The sequence below is a fragment of the Xenopus tropicalis genome, chromosome 1, assembly GCF_000004195.4.
Source record: "Xenopus tropicalis strain Nigerian chromosome 1, UCB_Xtro_10.0, whole genome shotgun sequence".
In the NCBI taxonomy this organism is placed as follows: Eukaryota; Metazoa; Chordata; class Amphibia; order Anura; family Pipidae; genus Xenopus; species Xenopus tropicalis.
Window position 1 is genome coordinate 202997988 of NC_030677.2, and position 23426 is coordinate 203021413.

The 23426-nt window shown below is 45.2% G+C and overlaps 1 protein-coding gene across 12 annotated transcripts in view; it reads left to right on the plus strand.

The window, feature by feature from the left end:
- Positions 1-23426, plus strand: part of tcf4 (transcription factor 4) — a 263386-nt gene that overhangs the window by 122379 nt on the left and 117581 nt on the right. For all 12 annotated transcript variants that reach the window (XM_031899661.1, XM_031899665.1, XM_031899677.1 and 9 more), the window contains 1 exon segment: positions 4922-4986. In XM_031899661.1, the coding sequence (XP_031755521.1) occupies positions 4922-4986 (65 nt within the window).

The following is a 23426-nucleotide window of genomic DNA, read 5'->3' on the forward strand; positions in this document are numbered from 1 at the left end:
ATGTGCTAAGATTAACAGTTGAAGAAATGTTTTGATAGAAGGTTTTATAAGGCAAGATGGAGAAAGCAGGAAAGGATCAAGACTGTTGGAGAAAATGGTAACAGTAGAACAAGGTGGCAACAGTACCACTTGCTAACCTGAACATCAAGATACCTGATCTTAGTTTGTGGACCCACCCAAGGCTACTCATGAGAAGAAGCCGCTCCAGGCAACTTCTGATTGGTAACTGCCCCTCTGGAAAGTAATTGGAATAGCAGTTTAGATGTAAGCCTGTGCTTTGTAGCAGCGTGGTTGGTTGGTCCAACCATTGCTATATGTGCTGTGATTTTGGTTTATTCAATTTAGTGTGTCATATGTGGTCAATGAGAGATAAAAATCCAAGCGTTGAAGATGCCTTTTTTCTTTTCTTGACTGGGTTTTTGTGATTTCCCGAGGGTGAAACAAATGCATTATCCTTTATGATGCAGCTATAACCAACAGTTCTGACCCACAGGGTGGGATATATTCCCTTTCTGATAAATCAGAATCTAATAGTCTCATTTGTATCTTTCTCTTTATGTTTAAAAGGATCAGTGCCATAGATTATTATTCAAGCAGGGGAGATTGCTTTTGTCCATGGTAAAACACCCCCATATTATAGTCAATTATTAGAGCACACCATTGCTTTGCAGAAAGAATTCTTGTGGGGGAGTGTAATAATATCAGCAGTGAACATTTATACTGTATCTAGAATTAGACATTTACTGTGAAGGAGATGACCAAAACATTTTGCTTTTTGATTGGTTGCTGTAGGCATATCCTTCAGATATTATTATTGTGATGATGATGATGGCGACGATCACGATGACTATTATTATTATTTATATAACAGATAATACAGGCATAAATCATTCCCATCAGTCCCTGCACCAATGGAGCTTACAGTCGGTGTCCCTATTACGTTTACACATACTTTAGGGCCAATTAACCTGCTTGTATTCTGCCTGTATGGGAGGAAATAGGAGTATATGGGAGAAACCCAAACGGACACAATGAGAACCTATAAACTCCTTGGAGAGTGTGTCCCAACTGGAATCAAACCCAGGATCCCGGTGCTGCGAGGCTTGGCGCCTAGTTTGCAGTTACATATTCTATAAACTAGAACTGAACATCTCACGTTAACCTTGTGCTAATGTTGTGTTGTGTTTACAAGAAACATTCCATATCTGACCGAAACAGCAACACTTGGCACCCCAGTTACTACACTTCCAACTGCCAGCTTGTCTGACCTACATCGACATCAGATTAGTCTCCATTTTTATGGATATGAGATCCAATTCCATGTCGCTTGCGCTCTGAACTCAGAATCCAACAAGACCCATCATAACTCTTTCTACATGTGCCCCACGTATTATGACAGCCTCACTCGCCCCAGATCTACAGTAGCTGCTGACTCGGTTACAAGCGGATCGTACCATGTCTGGCCTACTTTATACTCTTGCAGCGGATCGTACCATGTATGGCCTACTTTATACTCATGCAGCGGATGGTTCCATGTTTGGCCTACTTTATACTCTTGCAGCGGATAGTACCATGTATGGCCTACTTTATACTTTTGCAGCGGATCGTACCATGTATGGCCTGCTTTATACTCTTGCAGCGGATCGTACCATGTATGGCCTGCTTTATACTCTTGCAGCGGATCGTACCATGTCTGGCCTACTTTATACTCTTGCAGTGGATCGTACCATGTATGGCCTGCTTTATACTCTTGCAGCGGATCGTACCATGTATGGCCTGCTTTATACTCTTGCAGCGGATCGTACCATGTATGGCCTGCTTTATACTCTTGCAGCGGATCGTACCATGTCTGGCCTACTTTATACTCTTGCAGTGGATCGTACCATGTATGGCCTGCTTTATACTCTTGCAGCGGATCGTACCATGTATGGCCTGCTTTATACTCTTGCAGCGGATCGTACCATGTCTGGCCTACTTTATACTCTTGCAGTGGATCGTACCATGTATGGCCTGCTTTATACTCTTGCAGCGGATCGTACCATATATGGCCTACTTTATACTCTTGCAGCGGATCGTACCATGTCAGGCCTACTTTATACTCTTGCAGCGGATCGTACCATGTATGGCCTACTTTATACTCTTGCAGCGGATCGTACCATGTATGGCCTACTTTATACTCTTGCAGCGGATCGTACCATGTATGGCCTACTTTATACTCTTGCAGCGGATCGTACCATGTATGGCCTACTTTATACTCTTGCAGCGGATCGTACCATGTATGGCCTACTTTATACTCTTGCAGCGGATCGTACCATGTATGGCCTACTTTATACTCTTGCAGCGGATCGTACCATGTCTAGCCTACTTTATACTCTTGCAGCGGATCGTACCATGTCTAGCCTACTTCATACTCTTGCAGCGGATCGTACCATATCTAGCCTACTTTATACTCTTGCAGCGGATCGTACCATGTATGGCCTACTTTATACTCTTGCAGCGGATCGTACCATGTATGGCCTACTTTATACTCTTGCAGCGGATCGTACCATGTATGGCCTACTTTATACTCTTGCAGCGGATCGTACCATGTCTAGCCTACTTTATACTCTTGCAGCGGATCATACCATGTATGGCCTACTTTATACTCTTGCAGCGTTTCCATACCCCCCTAAAAACAAAGTCCCCAAACTCCTGATACGGTAGGTTTTGCAGATCGCCGGCAGCTGCACCATGTAATAATCTGGTTTCATCGGTCGCTCGCGTCCTGCGCTTCTGGAACAATAAGTATTACACGAATATCTGCTGTGTGACTGCGGCTAAAATTAGGGATATCTGTGCCCATCCATAATCCAATAAAATAATACACGGATGCAATTAAAATAATAAGTGGATGCAATTAAAATGAGGCGCATCCGTGCCATTCTTTATCCCAATGAAATAAAACAAGGGATTTAACGGCAGAAAATGGCCTCGGCGATCCCACAGCACCGTATCCAGCATTATATAACATTACGGTAATTGTATTTTTATCCTAAATTCTGTTTGGTGGCAGCAGGTTCCCTTAATGTCTTTCCTGTGGCCTCTGGTCGGCTAATGGCGCTGGTGTTGCACGCTCCTTTCTGCTCGGGTTAAACATAATATTAATAAGGAGGGGTTGTTTTATTTGCCCATAAATAAACAGTAAAGGAAAGTCTTTCAAATGGGGGTCGCTGACCCCGGCGGCCAAAAAACTGTTGCCCTGTGAGCTTTCAGTTCTGTTATTATTGTTTCTTTTATCTTTCTATTTAGTCTCATATTCCAGTCTCTCTTTCAAACCACTGCCCCGTTGCTAGGGTAAACAAGACCGTAGCAACCAGATAAAGTTGCTGAAATTCCAAACTGGAGAGCTGCTGAACAAGAAGCTAAACTTAAAAAAAAAAAAAAAAACATAAAGTGAAATCAGTTGTGAATTGTCTCAGACTGTCAATGTCTATGTCATACTAAAACGTAATTTAAAGGTGAACAACCCCTTTATTGTGATATATATGATTTATGATTGCATATACATAGGGCTGTGTTGCCTATGAATGGATCAACAGAACAACACCCACCCATAGGTGTAAATGCAAATCAATAGGCAGGATGTTCTGTGCACAGTGAGATAATACTGAGGGAGACAAGATGGCTGCTCCCACCAGGGTTGCCTCGGCCATTTTGCACCTGACTCTGCAATAGCAAATGGTAGGATAGCAGAGATAGAAAGGCTGGTATTTTCTTTCTTTTTGCACTTTTCAGTATTTGGGAACTTAACCAGACAGGTGGCAGCCATTGTAGTAAGGTTACCATCAGTCCCCGTTTCAGGCTACCATCAGTTCCCGTTTCAGGCTACCATCAGTCCCCGTTTCAGGCTACCATCAGTCCCCGTTTCAGGCTACCATCAGTCCCCGTTTCAGGCTACCATCAGTCCCCGTTTCAGGCTACCATCAGTCCCCGTTTCAGGCTACCATCAGTCCCCGTTTCAGGCTACCATCAGTCCCCGTTTCAGGTTACCATCAGTTCCCGTTTCAGGTTACCATCAGTTCCCGTTTCAGGCTACCATCAGTCCCCGTTTCAGGCTACCATCAGTCCCCATTTCAGTCTACCATCAGTCCCCGTTTCAGGTTACCATCAGTTCCCGTTTCAGGCTACCATCAGTCCCCATTTCAGTCTACCATCAGTCCCCGTTTCAGGTTACCATCAGTTCCCGTTTCAGGCTACCATCAGTCCCCATTTCAGGCTACCATCAGTCCCCGTTTCAGGCTACCATCAGTCCCCGTTTCAGGCTACCATCAGTCCCCGTTTCAGGCTACCATCAGTCCCCGTTTCAGGCTACCATCAGTCCCCGTTTCAGGCTACCATCAGTCCCCGTTTCAGGCTACCATCAGTCCCCGTTTCAGGCTACCATCAGTCCCCGTTTCAGGCTACCATCAGTCCCCGTTTCAGGCTACCATCAGTCCCCATTTCAGGCTACCATCAGTCCCCGTTTCAGGCTACCATCAGTCCCCGTTTCAGGCTACCATCAGTCCCCGTTTCAGGCTACCATCAGTCCCCGTTTCATGGGGACTGAATGTGTTTCAGATTCCCTGTCCCCAGCAAGCATCCCCGCCTCTGAAAACCATCCCAGGGGCAACAGAGACACTCCCCAGCCAATTGTTGCTCAGAGAGAAGAAGCTGTCATCTGACCCCATTCCCTCCTGCCCCCGCGTCCCCCAGACTTCCCACTCCAGCTTTTCTGTTGCTGAAGGAAGGAATATGTATAAAATGATTATGGAGTTCTACAAGGGAAATATAGTTAGATTAAAGTATGTGTCTGTGATACCCGATTGCATTGCATATTGAGTAACCCTCATTGAACCTAGAGAGATATTTTTTTCTCACTGACTTCTCTTGTTTCTTTCTACAGGCAAATCAGATAGAAATTCATATTCCTGTTATGGGAGGGATTCAGAGATGCAGGGCTGCCATCAGGTAAGAGAAGGCACATGTTCTTTGTAATGGCATTGGTTGGTTTCCACTGTGTCACATCCAATAATATTCCATCATCTCTGTGTTCCAATAGGTTGTAAGTGCATTGGCAAAATACATTTTCAAATTCCTGAACAGACCGATATCAATAGCCCTTGTATCTCAGTTGGGGCCGGCAGGCAACCATATGTGCCAATAACTGTATAAAAATGTCATTAGCATTACTGGTACTTACCTGCTTAAGGCACCAGATTTCAGTCAGTGGGACCTGGAGCTGCAACTCTATTTACCCCTTTACCCTTTGTTTTGGGGCAGGGGTTATTGAGCCCATAAAAAAGTTCCTTAAAGATGCAAAATAAGGACTGTGATTGGCTATTTGGTAGCCCCATGTGGCCTGCAGGAGGCTCTGCTTGGAGTAAAACGGTGTCTCTGGGCTTCCAAAACTTGTCTCTAAGCCAGAAATGTAAAAATGGCTCCTACTTTGGGGCCACTGGGAGCAACATCCAAGGAGGAGCTAAGCGACATGTTGCCCCAAGTCACTGGTTGGGGATCACTGCTCTAGAACGTTGAGTGTTGGTCTTTATTATAGTCAACCCTTGACAGTCCCACAGAGTTAGGTAAACAGTTAATCCATAGTAATGCCGGTTGTTGATGTTCTACAGTGCATCTGAAGGAGCCTTTCCGAATACCTGGTTTAAAACTGAACGATTCAGCAATAGGAATTCCCTACGGATATGCATGTAGGTATTGGGGTGGTAAGAGCCAGGTACCCATAGAGTTGCCACCTGTCCGGCCTTGACCCGAACAGCCTGGTTTTCTGAAGGGTTGTCCAGGTTAAAACCCCCTGCCTGGTTTCCCCAATTTGGAAAACTGCACAGGACTCTTTGAGATTGATGTGGCCATCAGCCAATCGTCCCTGTGATGCCACGCCCCGCCCCCTGCCTGAAGTTAGCCCCCGCAAAAGGTGGCAACCCTAGGTACCAAAGGGGTGGAATTGTAAGCAGCTGAAGCGGGTATTGGCAGAGCAAGATGTAGGTCACAGTTATATGTTCTGTTGCCCAGTGTTATGCCCTTTATCAGTTGTTGAAGTCCCAGACCACTAACTGACAGGTGGTGCAAAAGTTTTGACCTATTATGATTGAGTAGGGTTGCCACCTCTGCTGGGCATGACATCACAGGGGTGGGCTGTGACATCACTGGGAGGGGTTATGACGCATCAATCTCAGTGAGTCCTGGCCGTCTGGGTCAGAACCGGACAGGAGGCAACCCTAGATTCGAGGTGCCCCCCCACTATAGACATATAAACACGACACTGGTGAGGGAAGGAGAGCGACTGACAGACTGAGCGGCCCGGTCGGCACGGCGAGTTACAGCTCTCGTAGCGGAGAGAGAGCACAGATACGGGATAAAAATGGCAGTTAAAAAAAAAAAAGATTTATTTGTTGTTCCATTTTATTTTGCCTTTTGAAATGCTTTTGGCACAGATTCAAGGCCAGGAGGCTAAATGTGAAGCCCTCTCACGGGAAGCTCTTCTCAAACACAAAGTGGGATATTTTCATTAAGAAATAAAATGTCAGCGCGGCGCTAGAGTGGCGGCCCCTTCTCCGTGCCGCGGCGCAAGTCCTGTTTTGTCTGTGTTTGCCTTTGGCCGTCACTCTCCGCAGACTCTCCCTCCGTCGTACGACGGGGCCTTTGTCTCCGCACAATGGGACTTTTTAAAGAATCTTTTTTTTTTCCCCCTTTCTTTAATTTGGCAGTTGCACACGAGTGTTTTTTTGTTTGTCCGCGTTTAGTAAAATACTTCCCACATGCACATGTTTGGCAGCGCCGGGGAGCATAAGCTCTTATCAAAATACTTGATTTACACAGCTTAACAAAGAGGAAAAACAGTCGAAGCTTAAGGGAATATAATGGATGTTTGCTGTGTGTCTTTCTATTTAAGCACTTGGTCGGGAAAAGGAAATGTAATGGGTTTTTATCTTGTTTTAATAGCTTTCTGCCTGACATCTTGTTTAGCGCAAGGTTGTCCCACCTTCCTTTCCATGGACGGGGGGCAGCGCTGTATTCATGGGGGGAAACACCTGCAGGGGCTACATGGGGGGTCCGCAAAAAGAAATGTGTTCTGCGCTTCTCATTTATAAGGGATAATGTACCCCCTACTGTAAATGATAAGGATATTAGCAGTCACTGAGGGGTTCTGTGCCCATATAAAGGCACAAGGCTGCAGGCTGAGTTATACAGGGAACTCTGAGTATCACTCATGTATTATAAGGGATAATGTACCCCCTACTGTAAATGATAAGGATATTAGCAGTCACTGAGGGGTTCTGTGCCCATATAAAGGCACAAGGCTGCAGGCTGAGTTATACAGGGAACTCTGAGTATCACTCATGTATTATAAGGGATAATGTACCCCCTACTGTAAATGATAAGGATATTAGCAGTCACTGAGGGGTTCTGTGCCCATATAAAGGCACAAGGCTGCAGGCTGAGTTATACAGGGAACTCTGAGTATCACTCATGTATTATAAGGGATAATGTACCCCCTACTGTAAATGATAAGGATATTAGCAGTCACTGTGGGGTTCTGTGCTCATATAAAGGCACAAGGCTGCAGGCTGAGTTATACAGGGAACTCCCGAGTATCACTCATGTATTATAAGGGATAATGTACCCCCTACTGTAAATGATAAGGATATTAGCAGTTACTGAGGGGTTCTGTGCCCCCCATATAAAGGCACAAGGCTGCAGGCTGAGTTATACAGGGAACTCTGAGTATCACTCATGTATTATAAGGGATAATGTACCCCCTACTGTAAATGATAAGGATATTAGCAGTCACTGAGGGGTTCTGTGCCCATATAAAGGCACAAGGCTGCAGGCTGTGTTGTACAGGGAACTCTGAGTATCACTCATGTATTATAAGGGATAATGTACCCCCTACTGTAAATGATAAGGATATTAGCAGTCACTGAGGGGTTCTGGGACCTTATAAAGGCACAAGGCTGCAGGCTGAGTTATACAGGGAACTCTGAGTATCACTCATGTATTATAAGGGATAATGTACCCCCTACTGTAAATGATAAGGATATTAGCAGTCACTGAGGGGTTCTGTGCCCATATAAAGGCACAAGGCTGCAGGCTGTGTTATACAGGGAACTCTGAGTATCACTCATGTATTATAAGGGATAATGTACCCCCTACTGTAAATGATAAGGATATTAGCAGTCACTGAGGGGTTCTGTGCCCCCCATATAAAGGCACAAGGCTGCAGGCTGAGTTATACAGGGAACTCTGAGTATCACTCATGTATTATAAGGGATAATGTACCCCCTACTGTAAATGATAAGGATATTAGCAGTCACTGAGGGGTTCTGTGCCCATATAAAGGCACAAGGCTGCAGGCTGAGTTATACAGGGAACTCTGAGTATCACTCATGTATTATAAGGGATAATGTACCCCCTACTGTAAATGATAAGGATATTAGCAGTCACTGAGGGGTTCTGTGCCCCCCATATAAAGGCACAAGGCTGCAGGCTGAGTTATACAGGGAACTCTGAGTATCACTCATGTATTATAAGGGATAATGTACCCCCTACTGTAAATGATAAGGATATTAGCAGTCACTGAGGGGTTCTGTGCCCATATAAAGGCACAAGGCTGCAGGCTGAGTTATACAGGGAACTCTGAGTATCACTCATGTATTATAAGGGATAATGTACCCCCTACTGTAAATGATAAGGATATTAGCAGTCACTGAGGGGTTCTGTGCCCATATAAAGGCACAAGGCTGCAGGCTGAGTTATACAGGGAACTCTGAGTATCACTCATGTATTATAAGGGATCATGTACCCCCTACTGTAAATGATAAGGATATTAAAAGTCCCAACAAGTTTTGCTGCTGCTGCATATTTCTACTTTGCTTGCTGCAGTTCTATAGAAAGTTTAATTCAGTAGTTTTATCTATAAGTGCAAAGATCTGATCCTATGTACTAACCACCTCTTTTTGGGGGGGGATCATTTTATGTGTTTGGCTTAAATTAGTTTCTGCAAGTATCTGTAATGAGACATATATATATATATACTGTATATACCTATATATGCATTTTATAGGTCTTTTTAGGTATTACAGTGAGATCCACCAAACCACTGGGAGTGTGTGATTCCTCTGCAAATTTCCTTTCCATATTATTCCACCCCCCCATGGGGGGCTCAGCATCACAATGGGCTGCTGGGTATTCTGGGAACTGATTGTTATGGCTGACCCAGTCAGCTGACCATTCCACAACCTTCCATTTATATTTTATATATTCCTTCACAATTTTTTTTTTTTTTTTTACAAATTACGCAGCATTTTGCCCAGAATTTAAGCACCATTACAGCCATCTACTCAGCTCACCAACCTATGCCATGTACCTAGTGTGTTGCTGTGAATTGGGCGCAAGTCTTAACCGGCATTGGACTTGTCTTAACCGGCATTGGTGCCTCATTCACTGGGCCCAAGAGGGAATTATTGCCAGTGACTTCAGGCTCCTTAGCAACAATAGTTGCTTTTGCCTCAATACAGTCCTTGCCCTGAGCTGGGGACCCTGGAGCTACTGCCACCCTGGATATAGTGGTAATTCCAAAAAGGCATATTGCCAGCTAGGGCCGGTATTATCATATATCTGCCGGTAAATTTGTGTGGCAACCTTCCCTGACTCTGTGGCAGATAACTCCCTTTTATATAGGCTAGCTTCTGCCCTGCCCATTTCCTCCGCCTACCCCACCTATTCCCCTGCCTAGCCCGCCCATTTCCCCACCCTCAAGTGATGTCACTGCCCCCCCAAACTGAAGGTCGGTAATAATAGAAAAAAAAAAGGTGTCAACCCTAATTATCTCATTTCCCCCATTGCCGCAAAGCACAACTGGTGCCACGGTGCGAGTGTCAGAGATGCGCCCAAAGTTGAACTGAGAATCTCCTAGAAAAAAAAAAGCCAAGTACGGTAGCTGACCCCCATTGTAGATATTTTTGAATTTTGACAGCCTTTGTTTTTCTGGTGTCACCGAAACCATTTATGAAGGTTATTGTATTATACAATATAGTTTACAGTTTATTTGCTACTGGAGTTCAACAGTTTTTTTTTCCTTTTTACTGATTGGGAGAATGTTTGGCAGCGCAGAAGGGGGCACCTGTTGATAAGGCGGGCGAGTTACAGAGTATCAGCTCTTTGTCCCGGGGTTTCGCACCTGCAGGCGTCGGAGATTCGCACTCCCCCGGGGCCGTTGTAATGAGAAGCGCTAAACCTTTGTTATCAAACTTTTAATTGGAGCAGAAGGGAGGGTAAAGGCCTTGGAACTTGCTGGAGATTCCATAGTCATTTTTTTTGTTTTGTTTTTGTTTTGAGAAAAGCTTTTGCCCCGTAACGCTGATATCGGACCATCGCCTGTTGCTTTTGTCCCCTTGCCATACCCACAATACAGCTGGCATGCGGTTTTGCAGTATCATAGGGCACTGGTGGCACAGTAAGGCCAAGGCACACGGAGCAGTTTCAGGCGCTCGGCTACATGCTGTCCCTTTCCCTATCTCTGCACCCTCTCCCCATGCTCCCCGGGTCCCTGCCATCTCTCCCCTTCATTCCATATCTCTCCCCTGATGCCTGTGTCTTGCTCCCTCCATGCCCTCTTTTCCCCAAAGTGTTCTCAGTTTTTGTGCCCTCTCCCTTGTGCCCACCCTACTTGTGCATTATCCCCTTTTCCCCGTCTCCATGCACCCCTGGTCCCAGTGTCCCCTTCCCTCTTTTTTCAATTCCTGTGACCTCTTCCCATCCTCCCCTGTGCCCTGTCCCCTCCATTCCCAATTACTGTGCCTCATCATCATCCCCCCCTGTGCCCTGTCCCCTCCATTCCCAATTACTGTGCCTCATCATCATCCCCCCCCTGTGCCCTGTCCCCTCCATTCCCAATTACTGTGCCTCATCATCATCCCCCCCTGTGCCCTGTCCCCTCCATTCCCAATTACTGTGCCCTGTCCCCTCCATTCCCAATTACTGTGCCTCATCATCATCCCCCCCTGTGCCCTGTCCCCTCCATTCCCAATTACTGTGCCCTGTCCCCTCCATTCCCAATTACTGTGCCTCATCATTATCCTCCCCTGTGCCCTGTCCCCGCCATTCCCAATTACTGTGCCTCATCATTATCCTCCCCTGTGCCCTGTCCCCGCCATTCCCAATTACTGTGCCTCATCATCATCCCCCCCTGTGCCCTGTCCCCTCCATTCCCAATTACTGTGCCCTGTCCCCTCCATTCCCAATTACTGTGCCTCATCATTATCCTCCCCTGTGCCCTGTCCCCGCCATTCCCAATTACTGTGCCTCATCATCATCCTCCCCTGTGCCCTGTCCCCTCCATTCCCAATTACTGTGCCCCCTCCTCATCCTCCCCTGTGCCCTGTCCCCTCCATTCCCAGTTACTGTGCCTCCTCATCCTCCCCTGTGCCCTGTCCCCTCCATTCCCAATTACTGTGCCCCCTCCTCATCCTCCCCTGTGCCCTGTCCCCTCCATTCCCAATTACTGTGCCCCCTCCTCATCCTCCCCTGTGCCCTGTCCCCTCCATTCCCAATTACTGTGCCCCCTCCTCATCCTCCCCTGTGCCCTGTCCCCTCCATTCCCAATTACTGTGCCCCCTCCTCATCCTCCCCTGTGCCCTGTCCCCTCCATTCCCAGTTACTGTGCCCTCTCCTCATCCTCCCCTGTGCCCTGTCCCCTCTATTCCCAATTACTGTGCCCCCTCCTCATCCTCCCCTGTGCCCTGTCCCCTCCATTCCCAATGACTGAAGGGGCTGCTGGAGTGGCAGTGCCAGGCGGAGTGAATGAGAGAGTGAAGCAGTGACAGTGAGGGGGAGAGGTGCCACGGTGCAGGCCATTGCCAGTGGCCGGAGTGCATCGGTGAGAGCCGTTAGCCCTGGGCCTGTGTGAGGCTCATATTGCTGCAGTAAGAGAGTGCTGGAGAGAGTGTCTCCCTGTGCCAAAGGCTTAAGCCGCACATCCGCCCGCCGGCCCCTGAGAGGATTTTTCCCTCTGTATATAAAACCATAATAGTCTCCCTTGCCAGGTGGGTTTTCCAATTTCTCACAGCTGCACTTTTTGTACATAAAAAATGGAACGCAGCTTTTTAAAATAAACACAATCTGCCTTGTGTTTCTGCTCACATGTACTCTGTCTCTGCAAAATGTCATCAGCGTGGGGGAAACTTTATTATCTTTATCCCCCCCTCCCTCTAAATTATACTCCAGGTTGCAATCTGAATGGAAGCTTGGCTCTAGACTTCGGCTAATGCACAGCAAAAAAAGGAGCTTTTAATCTGTTTACCTTGTGAGCAGACAATCAAATCAATTAAGCAAATCAGGGATGTTCAACCTGAAACCCTCCAGCTGATCTTAAACTACAACTCCCAGAATCCTTTGCTGACCCCCAGCCCCTCCCTGTAATGCTGACCTGGCAGAGAAAATGCCCATACTGTGGGGCTTTATTCATAGCTTCTCTTGCCCTATTTTTATCCGTAAGCCACAGTCGGGGAGCAACACAAGCATGAAAAATGGGGGGGGGTACCAAATAAAGACTGTGATTGGTTATTTGGTAATGACTGGCAACCTAGAGGCGGTTCTGTTTGGCAGTACATATGGGAGCAACATCCAAGGGGTTGGTGGGTAACACGTAGCCCCCGTGGCACTGGTTGGGGATCACTGCTCTAGGCCATTACTGGTTGATAAACCACATTAGGAAATAAATCACAATCGAGTAGATCCGGTGAATGTCGCCTGTGGGATTCCGTGTATAAATTAACAATAAGAGCAGTTGACCTTGGGGGCAGGACACCCTATCAAAAATATTTCTGCCATCTTGGCAAATGTTCTGTTCTCATATAAAGTCCAATAAATATACTCCTTTTCCTGGGGGAGCGGAGGCTACTCCCTCGCTGATTCCCAGGGGGCAAATAAAGCCCAAGTGTATTTCTTTCCCTAATGCAGGGGTCCCCAACCACCGGTGCCGGGCCGCGGACTGTGCTGAACTGGGCCACCTGGTCTCCCATTGATTTTGTATTATAGTGAGCTGTATTATATTTTATAATGTTATAATATCAATAACAATAAAAATAAATTGCATAATATAAAATGTAATAATGACATTTACATTATATATGTAATAATTAACTTATATACTATCAGGGTCGGACTGGGGGGTGAAGGGCCCCCTAACCCCCCTCGCAGGGCCCCCCTCCCGACGTCCTTCCCCGAGCGCGTAAATTTAACGCGTCAGGGCAGGAGCGGTGGGGCAGGGGGAGCGCCGCAAGGGTCGGACTGGGCCCACTAGAGCTGGGGCCCACTGGGATTTTTCCCGGTGTCCCGGCGGCCCAGTTCGACACTGTATACTATGCACTAGTTGCACCCCCCAACCTCGGTCTTGCTTGAAACCGGGCCGTGGTGCAAAAAAGGTTGGGGACCCCTGCCCTAACGGATTAAAGTCTAAACATATACAGTAAATTAAAGCCCCTCCAGTGTTTGCTTTTTCCAGTTGGTGTGACCCTCCCCACCTGCCTCTGTACAGAGACACCATTGGTTGAGAGTTCAGTCCTGTGCAGTGATAGGTAGTTCAGTGGCCCCAACTTTTTTTTTCTGGTTTTAACACGTGATAAATTACGAAAAATGTGTGCTTTTGGGTAGTTATTGAAATACATGATTTTTAGAGATACTAAATAGGGCCCAAAGAGGCACTGAAATAGTCTGACAGAACCAATAGTGTCAAGACAAATACTTTGCAGATGACTTTAAAGGGGAAACTGTCACCCCAAGAAAGAATTCCAAATCCTTTTGTATCATGTTAGTAGAGCAAAATAAACTTTACTTACACTGTATAAATTATTTCATTTTTTTCCCCTTCAGTCTTGGAATTTATAATCACAGCCAGCAGGCCGGCGCCATTTTGTGGGCACTGTTATTAGGGGTTAGCTTTGTATCAACCTAAAATCTTAGGCATTTGCCATCTAAGTGATGTCTAGGAAGTGCTGAATGGAAAGTTAAAGTAATTGCAATTAAAAATCTGAGCTGTCAGTCATATATTGCCTGCCCCGCCTCTATGCCGAAGGCATAGAGGAGGGGCAGGCAATATATGATTGACAGCTCAGGGGAAGTCTGTCCTGTGATCTCCAGATATTGTTGATCTATTAATGGGGGTTGCTGGGAGTTGAAGTTTGCCCACGTTGGAAGGGCTGTCAGGTTGGATATCGGGTTGGGAGTCCTTTATAGGAGTATTGACAATATCCAACAGTTACATGTTGTAATAATAAGTAATTTATACTTTTACTATTGATAATTTCAGGCCTAGGTCAGGGGCTCGGGGCAGATACCTCCTATGCTCTAGAACAGAGTGAGATTCCCAAACAGATCCTGCTGCCTAGAACGTTGCACTGCAGGTTGACAAGTGGTTAAAACCCAGGGACGCTCATTTGGCTCAGCACAAACCCCCAAATGGGGCCGTAAATGAGACTCGCAAGCTGTTGGGTTGTGAAGCCTTTATGTCTCCCTTTACTGCCGGCCGTTAGGGATGTGAGGGGCGAACAATAGTAAATGTGTAGTGTTCCAGTTATAAGCCTTTAAACTACGTACATTGCGTTCTCCTCTGTGTTTCCCAAGCGGAAATTGTCTTCTAAAATCCCATCTGAACCGTGACCAGTAGGATTATGTTTCGGTTGTCCATTAAACTATACTCGGCTGGGGTGGCCATCCCATTAAACTATACTCGGCTGGGGTGGGCATCCCATTAAACTATACTCGGCTGGGGTGGGCATCCCATTAAACTATACTCAGCTGGGGGTGGGCATCCCATTAAACTATACTCGGCTGGAGTGGGCATCCCATTAAACTATACTCAGCTGGGGTGGGCATCCCATTAAACTATACTCAGCTGGGGTGGGCATCCCATTAAACTATACTCAGCTGGGGTGGGCATCCCATTAAACTATACTCAGCTGGGGTGGGCATCCCATTAAACTATACTCAGCTGGGGTGGGCATCCCTTTAAACTATACTCGGCTGGGGTGGGCATCCCATTAAACTATACTCAGCTGGGGTGGGCATCCCATTAAACTATACTCAGCTGGGGTGGGCATCCCATTAAACTATACTCAGCTGGGGTGGGCATCCCATTAAACTATACTCAGCTGGGGTGGGCATCCCTTTAAACTATACTCAGCTGGGGTGGGCATCCCATTAAACTATACTCAGCTGGGGTGGGCATCCCATTAAACTATACTCGGCTGGGGTGGGCATCCCATTAAACTATACTCGGCTGGGGTGGGCATCCCATTAAACTATACTCGGCTGGGGTGGGCATCCCATTAAACTATACTCGGCTGGGGTGGGCATCCCATTAAACTATACTCAGCTGGGGTGGGCATCCCATTAAACTATACTCAGCTGGGGTGGGCATCCCATTAAACTATACTCGGCTGGGGTGGGCTTCCCATTAAACTATACTCGGCTGGGGTGGGCATCCCATTAAACTATACTCGGCTGGAGTGGGCATCCCATTAAACTATACTCGGCTGGGGTGGGCATCCCATTAAACTATACTCGGCTGGGGTGGGCATCCCATTAAACTATACTCGGCTGGGGTGGGCATCCCATTAAACTATACTCGGCTGGGGTGGGCATCCCATTAAACTATACTCGGCTGGGGTGGGCATCCCATTAAACTATACTCGGCTGGGGTGCGCATCCCATTAAACTATACTCGGCTGGGGTGGGCATCCCATTAAACTATACTCGGCTGTGGTGGGCATCCCATTAAACTATAATGCACTGGGGTGGGTATCCCATTAAATGGACAGTAGCTTCTCAAAGCTGACCAGAGCTCACTGAGCATGTGCAGTGCCACTGACACTTTTAATAAAATCCAAGATGGGGAGCTTCTGTGTACTCTAGTATTTTGGTCTGGTTCTGGAGCAGACAGCAGAGATAATCCCATTTAAATGATGTTGTAGGAAAGTTATAACTGTCTCCAGTGGAGTTCTAGGCCTTCCCACCATATATCATGGTTCAATCAAATTTATGAAGGAGTGATGTGCAGTACTAGTATATGGCAGCCTTCAGTATTATTGCTCTGCAGTGCATTATAATAGATTTTATAGGGACACTGGCGCATTGTCGAGGTATCAAACCCACCAAAATGCCGGGGCTTAGGAACACGTGGAGGCCAGTAATCATCTGCTTCTGTTGAAGGTTGACCACCTATATTGTTAGTAGAACTATTTCTGAAACTGCATTTTATTGTTGCAGCAGAACCTGATATTACTGATATATAGTTGGCTTTGAGTTCTGACTCACTAAAAGACACATTATAGACCACTGTGTGTTAGTGTGACCGGATGTGACCCAGCTCCCTAACCCTCCCATCAAAGTATAGTGGTGTCAACCATTGCTTAGAAACTCCCTGTCCACCCCCCTGCCATCAAGGTGTTCTAGTCCAGCCCACAACCATTGGCTTGAATTAGAACACCCAGATGGCAGCTCATAGGGGGTGGGGAAGGGAGTCTTCCCATCAATCCCTGGCAGGACTAGAACATTCTGATCACAGTTTAGGTTTATGTATCACAGGGAGATTAGTGGCAGATGGTTAAATAGGTTTAATAATCTCATTGTGTGACATAGTCATTCAGTGGGTAGGTAAGGGGGCTATATATAGGTCCTACGATATATTTATCCATTCAGGGCATTTCAGATACAATAAATGGCTGATCACACTGGAGACCATGTAGACCGCAACAATGAATATGTATAAATAAAATCAATATTTTACTTTCCCTTTGAAGACTGTCGCTGCAGCCACTGAAAATAGGTAACCTCATTAATCCCAAAGACAAAGAAGCAACGTCGGATTCACCCTGCATTCATCTCCCCACTTGGCTACCTACCAAATAGCTACCTTACTAGTGGCGAGGCGCTGAAGCGTTAGCCTCGGAGCCGGCCGTGATTACAGCTTTCTCTTACAGCTGTGGCAAATATATGACACCGGGCTGTCATCTGCGCAAGGAGGGGGGGGGGAATGTCAGTCCTTCAAGCTCTGGGAGCGGGCAGATTTCGGTGCTCTCTGCCAAAAATTCTAGGACTGAATTAGTGACACATTGTGGATATTTAGACGACACATAGAAGCAAGAATGGACTCGAATGAACCCAGTGGCGGAGTGATAGACCGTGCTAGGGTTCTTATTACATACACAGCCTTGTATAATATGCAAGAGCTGAAGTATTATCTTTTAATAGTGTCCCTTGTGATGCCACTGAGTGACACATACACAGGGAATAATGCTCCATCTGTTGTAAAATATTAGGATATTAGAAATTACCAAGCAGCTCCATATGAAGGCAAGTGTCTAATGAGAAGACCATGGGCCTACAAAGAAATGGTTGAGTTGGGCTGTGTCAAGGCCTCACCGGGGTTGAAGTTGGGACCAAGGAGGAAGCTGAGTCCAGTTCTCAGTATTCATGGGTTACGTGAGCTCAACTGGAAGATCAAGACAGAACAACAACACCTAGGAACGTCAAGAAGAAAGAACTATATTTGGGCATTGGACCCAGGTCTTAAGCATCTTTTTATTTTGAGTTTCATGCCACTGTGATGTGATGGTGTCACATGACGGCGCATAACCATGCAGCACGCCGGCACCACACTGTGGCCATGGGCACTGCCATCTTTAGAAGGAAGAGGAGTGCTCCTAAACTGGAGTGCTCCTGACAGACTGAGGTTTCGGCCTGTTGCAGTTCCGTTGGATTGAATGTAATATGTACATCTAAAGGTCCCGGGCTGATTCTAGCTACCGATATCGGTCCCTTAGACTGCTTCGGCAGCTAATCGGCCCTTGTATGGGCACTACCAACCTGAAATCGGCCAGATCTCAATCGGCAGTTTAAAAAATCTAGTCGGATCGGGGGTCCCTGAACCGACTTTTCCTATACCCGTCGTTCTGGAGCCAAGCGATCAAATTAGCCTGGATTCTCCCGATATTTAGAAGATCCGCTCGCTTGGCAACATTGCCAATCGAGCGGATCTGAAGGTGTATGGGCACCTTAACTTCCGATGGCAAGTTGCAACTCATATCTTCAAATGTTAGTCTTTTAGGGAAGCTGCCTGAGCTACTGGAAAATGTAGGTAGTTAAAGGGCAGATAAAGCTCAGGAAAGGATGAGGTTGGAGTTGATGTAATACTCCTTATGCATAAATAAGGCTTAAGGTGCCCATAGCAGTGTAGAACGATGACTCCTATAGCTCCATGGCTCCTGGTTTGGCTTTTTCTTTGGTGTCAGTGGCTCTGCACATGCTCATTTGGACCTCTGTATATGCTCATTGTACTGATCAGCATGTTACCAGCAGAGGACCAGATAGAGACTCCATGTGAAACTGAGCTTAAAGGTACGACTTTGGAGGCAAGGAACTTCAATTTGAGAGGGCTCCTGTAACTAGCTGTCATGGCAATTGGGAAGTCCAGACTTCTCCTTGTGGGATACAACCCTCAGTGATACAAATGGCTGTCCACCTTAGTGAGAGCCCTTTAATAGAGGGTCACTGTACCGGTGACCTGCCATAGGGGACAAGACCTATCGTCATTTAAAGACAAAAATGAAGACACAGACAGCCATGTACAGACCTTGCCCTAATAGGCAGCCCCTATACTCGATCAAGGAGAAATGTTTCTACATGGTCGACTATGTCCCTTATGCTCTTTCTCTAATGATCGCAGCCGGGCAAACTCTGTACCAGCTCTGCGCTTCATCGCAATAGAACTATAATCGCTGCAATATTGCATGTATCACATTTTTTTTTTCCTTACTGTTTTGACTAATGGCGGTAACACGCTGCAGCCCTCTCCTGCACTGTCAACCTGCTCAGCAAAAAATATATCTCATTTCAGCAGAGAATGTCATCACCTCCCGTTATGATAATGTTCTGTAACACTTACACTGTATTCCTTAAATAACAGCCAGGCAAGCTGCAAGTCGCTATTGGCACCTCTGAGTACCAGCACGCGCCGTGTATTCTCTCAGCTTGCCGGTAATTAGCAGATCTCCTGGAAGGAATGCTGAGGTGGTTCACGTGCGTCTTCCATGTTTGCCCCCGCTGTTAGACAAAGGGACCGGGTTCCTCTCTGCTAAAGCAAAGAGCCTGTAATATCGGCAGGTTTCCCACCGCCGACCCACAGCTTTGTTTTATTACTAGGGTTCTATAATACTAAAATTAAATAAAGTCCACACTGTAAGGAGGTTCTGCATATTGTTGGGCCTTGTGGTGCTACAGTTGTCGGCAAGAAACTGGTACCAGATATAGTAGGGCAAGAGTAAAGCAACATGGAGACTCTACAACCTTATATTAGTGTTGCCTTACACCCAACCAGTGGCTCAGGGGCAACATGTTGCTCCCCAATCCTTGGATGTTGCTCTCAGTGCCCCCAAACCAGGGAGTTATTTTTGAATTCCTGACTTGGGGGCAAGTTTTGGTTGAATAAAAACAAGATTTCCTACCAAATAAAGCCCCTGTAAGCTGATAGGGTGCATAGAGGCCCCTAATAGCCAATCACAGCCCTTATTTGGTTCCTCCATGAACTTTTATGGTGCTTGTGTTGCTCCCCAAGTCTTTTTACATTTGACTGTGGCTCACGAGTAAGAAAGGTTGGGGACCCCTGCCATAGATGTTGCTCCCAGTGGCCTCAAAGTAGGTGCCATTTTTACTTGGAGGTAAGTTTTGGAAGCCCAGAGACACAGTTTTACTCCAAGCAGAGCCTCCTGCAGGCCACATGGGGCTACCAAATAGCCAATCACAGCCCTTATTTGGCCCCCAAAGAACTTTTTTCATGCTTGTGTGAATACTTTTTACATCTAAGTGTGGCTCACAAGTAAAAAAGGTTGTGGATCCCTGCCTTACTCTATGGGTGGGTGTGGGTAGAAAAATTTGATTGGTCATTTACAGGTCCCATGCACAGAACCCTTCTGGTTATATTTGGGATGAACACTTAGGTCTAGATATAATCTGCTGTTCTAGATATACCTGGAATCCAGCCTAAAGGTCAGTTATGGTTAGATTTGTGATGAACACTTAAGTCTAGATATAATCTGCTGTTCTAGATATACCTGGAATCCAGCCTAAAGGTCAGTTATGGTTAGATTTGTGATGAACACTTAAGCCTAGATATAATCTGCTGTTCTAGATATACCTGGGATCCAGCCTAAAAGTCAGTCATGGTAAGATTTGGGTTGAACACATATCTCTAGATATAATCTGCTATTCTAGATATACCTGGAATCCAGCCTAAAGGTCAGTTATGGTTAGATTTGGGATGAACACATATATCTAGATAGAATCTGCTGTTCTAGATATACCTGGAATCCAGCCTAAAGGTCAGTTATGGTTAGATTTGGGATGAACACATATATCTAGATAGAATCTGCTGTTCTAGATATACCTGGGATCCAGCCTAAAGGTCAGTTATGGTTAGATTTGGGATGCACACTTAAGTCTAGATATACTTGGAACTGTAAGATGACAGTGTATAATAATAATTATATATATAACCTTGTTATAATCTAAAGGGGGGCTAAAATAAAAGCGACGCTCCAAAGGGGCACAATTACTATTGGCCAGGCCTTTGAGATATCGCCCCCACCTAATTTAATGAACGTCTCCTCATAAAGGCTGCCAAGTGATGTCATGAGTTGTTATTATCCTTAGCGATGTCCCTTGGGTCGAATCCATCATTTCCGTATAGAGAAGAATACCAAATCCTTCACATTTGGCTCAACACCAAAACTGCATCCAAACCTTCATCTGCGTATGTAAATTTCAGAATAATCAACAAAACAGCTTCATGTGAAGGGAAAAAAATGGTGCCGTTAGCTAAATCCAAATTTTGCTGCATTCAGCGAAAAGCAAAAAAAGCAAATTAAGAGCATCTCTGGATGTGTCATATGGACCTTGTCCATTATATAAAACCCCAGGCTGATATTAGGGGCAGATTTATACAAATGTGAGCTTAATACATAAACACTCACCCTCTATTCATTCCTATGGGATTTTTTAGAAGTGTATTTATCAATTGGGGAACTCAAACTTGCACCCATTGATAAATACGCTTCTGAAAATCCCATAGGAATGAATAGAAAGTGGGTGAATTTTTCTCTGGTGAACTCACATTTTAATAAATCTGCCCCTATAATTTACCTTAATTTATAACACTGTGTGGCCAATGGACCCGTGCCTTTATGTGGTCACTAAAGTCTATGTCAGTTTAGTTCATATTAGGGTTTATTTATGAAGCAGATGCACGGTGCAGAATTTGCATTCAATCTATCGTTTTTTTTTGTTTTTTTCTACCAACAATGCACTATTTCCTAGAATTTCCTAGAATTTTCCTAGAATTTTTTAGACATGGGCAATACAAGGAATACAGACGCTAATTCCAGGGCACCCTTGTTTGCCTTGTACTTTGCACCTAATACAGTAAAGTGGCTGCTAAAGGCATTATAAGCCTATAATACGGCAAGTATCTTTGTCAATAGCATTTGGAGAGGCCATTTGTCCTTTGTGTTAGTAAATGAACATAATATGACTAATATAAAGGTTTTCTAGGAATCCTATGGAGTAGGAGTCCTATTTATTATTAGAGCTCAAGGTTTGTCTCCTTCTAGTGAGCAAAATGGCATGAACATCATCTGTTACAGTAAATTAAAGTGAATTTTCACATTTCTCTTTGAAACACAACCTAGATCATACTAATCTTTGTCCATGGAAATATCATTATTTTTATTATTAACATTTATTTACAAAGCGCCAACATATCCCGCAGCGCTGTACAATAAGTGGGTTTCATACATTGGACATACAGAGTAACATATAAAGCAATCAATAACCGATACAAGAGGTGAAGAGAGCCCTGCCCAAAAGAGCTTACACTCTATATGAATCTATTATTATTATTATTATTATTATTATTAACATTTATTTATAAAGCGCCAACATATCCCGCAGCGCTGTACAATAAGTGGGTTTCATACATTGGACATACAGAGTAATATATAAAGCAATCAGTTACCGATACAGGAGGTGCCCAAAAGAGCTTACAATCTACTGGTTAATCGTAAAATAAAAGCAAGCAAGAATCCCCAGAACGATCCTCGGAGATCTGTACAGCCAGTTTAGGACGTGGATGAACCAAAAATGAATTTTTCAATGAGTTAGATCAGCGATGAAGAGAAAAAATATTATTTTCCTAGTTTTTTTTTAAAAAAAGGGAGCAGTTCCTAGGTGTTACGATAAAATCTGACACAATTAGTTTTCCTGGTACATTATTATTATTATAATTTATATAGCGCCATCAGTTTACACAGCGCTAAACTACAGAATAGAGGGGTACAAAAGACAGAACAGTTAACATGTACATATAAACAATTCACAAAAATGGTTTGCAGTTACATTGGATGAGGATTGGAGACACTAGGGGGAGGGCCCTGCTCGCAAGAGCTTACATTCTAAAAGAGACAACTGAATTTTGGTGATAAATTGTTGGACAATGCTGGTAGTAGGTTAAGGTGATATAAAGTAATTAAGACGAGTATAAGTAGACAGAAAAAGGCTGTAGATAGTAGAATCCATTCCTGAATGGAAGAGCTTATTCTCTAAACGTCTCGGGAGCTGCTGCCGACACAGTCGAGGAATTGTGCGGAGCTCAGACGCTTTCTCCTCTGTGATCTCCAAGCTCGCGGGGTCATATTTGACCAACGGCTTTCAGCAGAGAGGCAGGCCACTTTGTTGAGCTGTTTAGGACTCCAAAAAGGCTGACTTAATTTAAAACAAGGGCCCTTTGTCCTAATTGGCGACGGCCTTGTGAAATCTTTCAGTTCTCAGCGGGTTAACGAGGGAAGAGGAGCCGAGTCATAATTGGCCTTATTTAGGGTATTTTGCATGTGAATAGTGTGTTAGTGGAGCATTACTAAGTCTGTTGTGAGTGACATGGTGATTAGAATTTAGATTAGGGAAAACACATTCTGTACTTTATCAAGTACAGTAATTAGTTCAGTCGGTAAAAGTTGATTACAAGTAAAGATAAAGTTTTTTGTGTTTTTTTTTTGTTAATTTAAAATTTTCTACCTTAAATGATAAATTTGTTCTCGATATAAACGTGGGCACCTGCTGCCAATGCACGAGAGAACAATGTATTATCCCCGTGCCAAGTGCAATCAAGGGATATTTATATGACGGGGAAGTCGCGGCGTCTCCATAACCAAACCCGCGCCGACGCTCTCTTATCATTACCTGTAACCTATTAACTTCATTACCGGCTCTTAAAATCTCCAGCCTCGTACTTCAGCGCCGCGGTAGAGACGTCGATTGTTTCCTCAAGCTATCGGCTCGGAGAATTA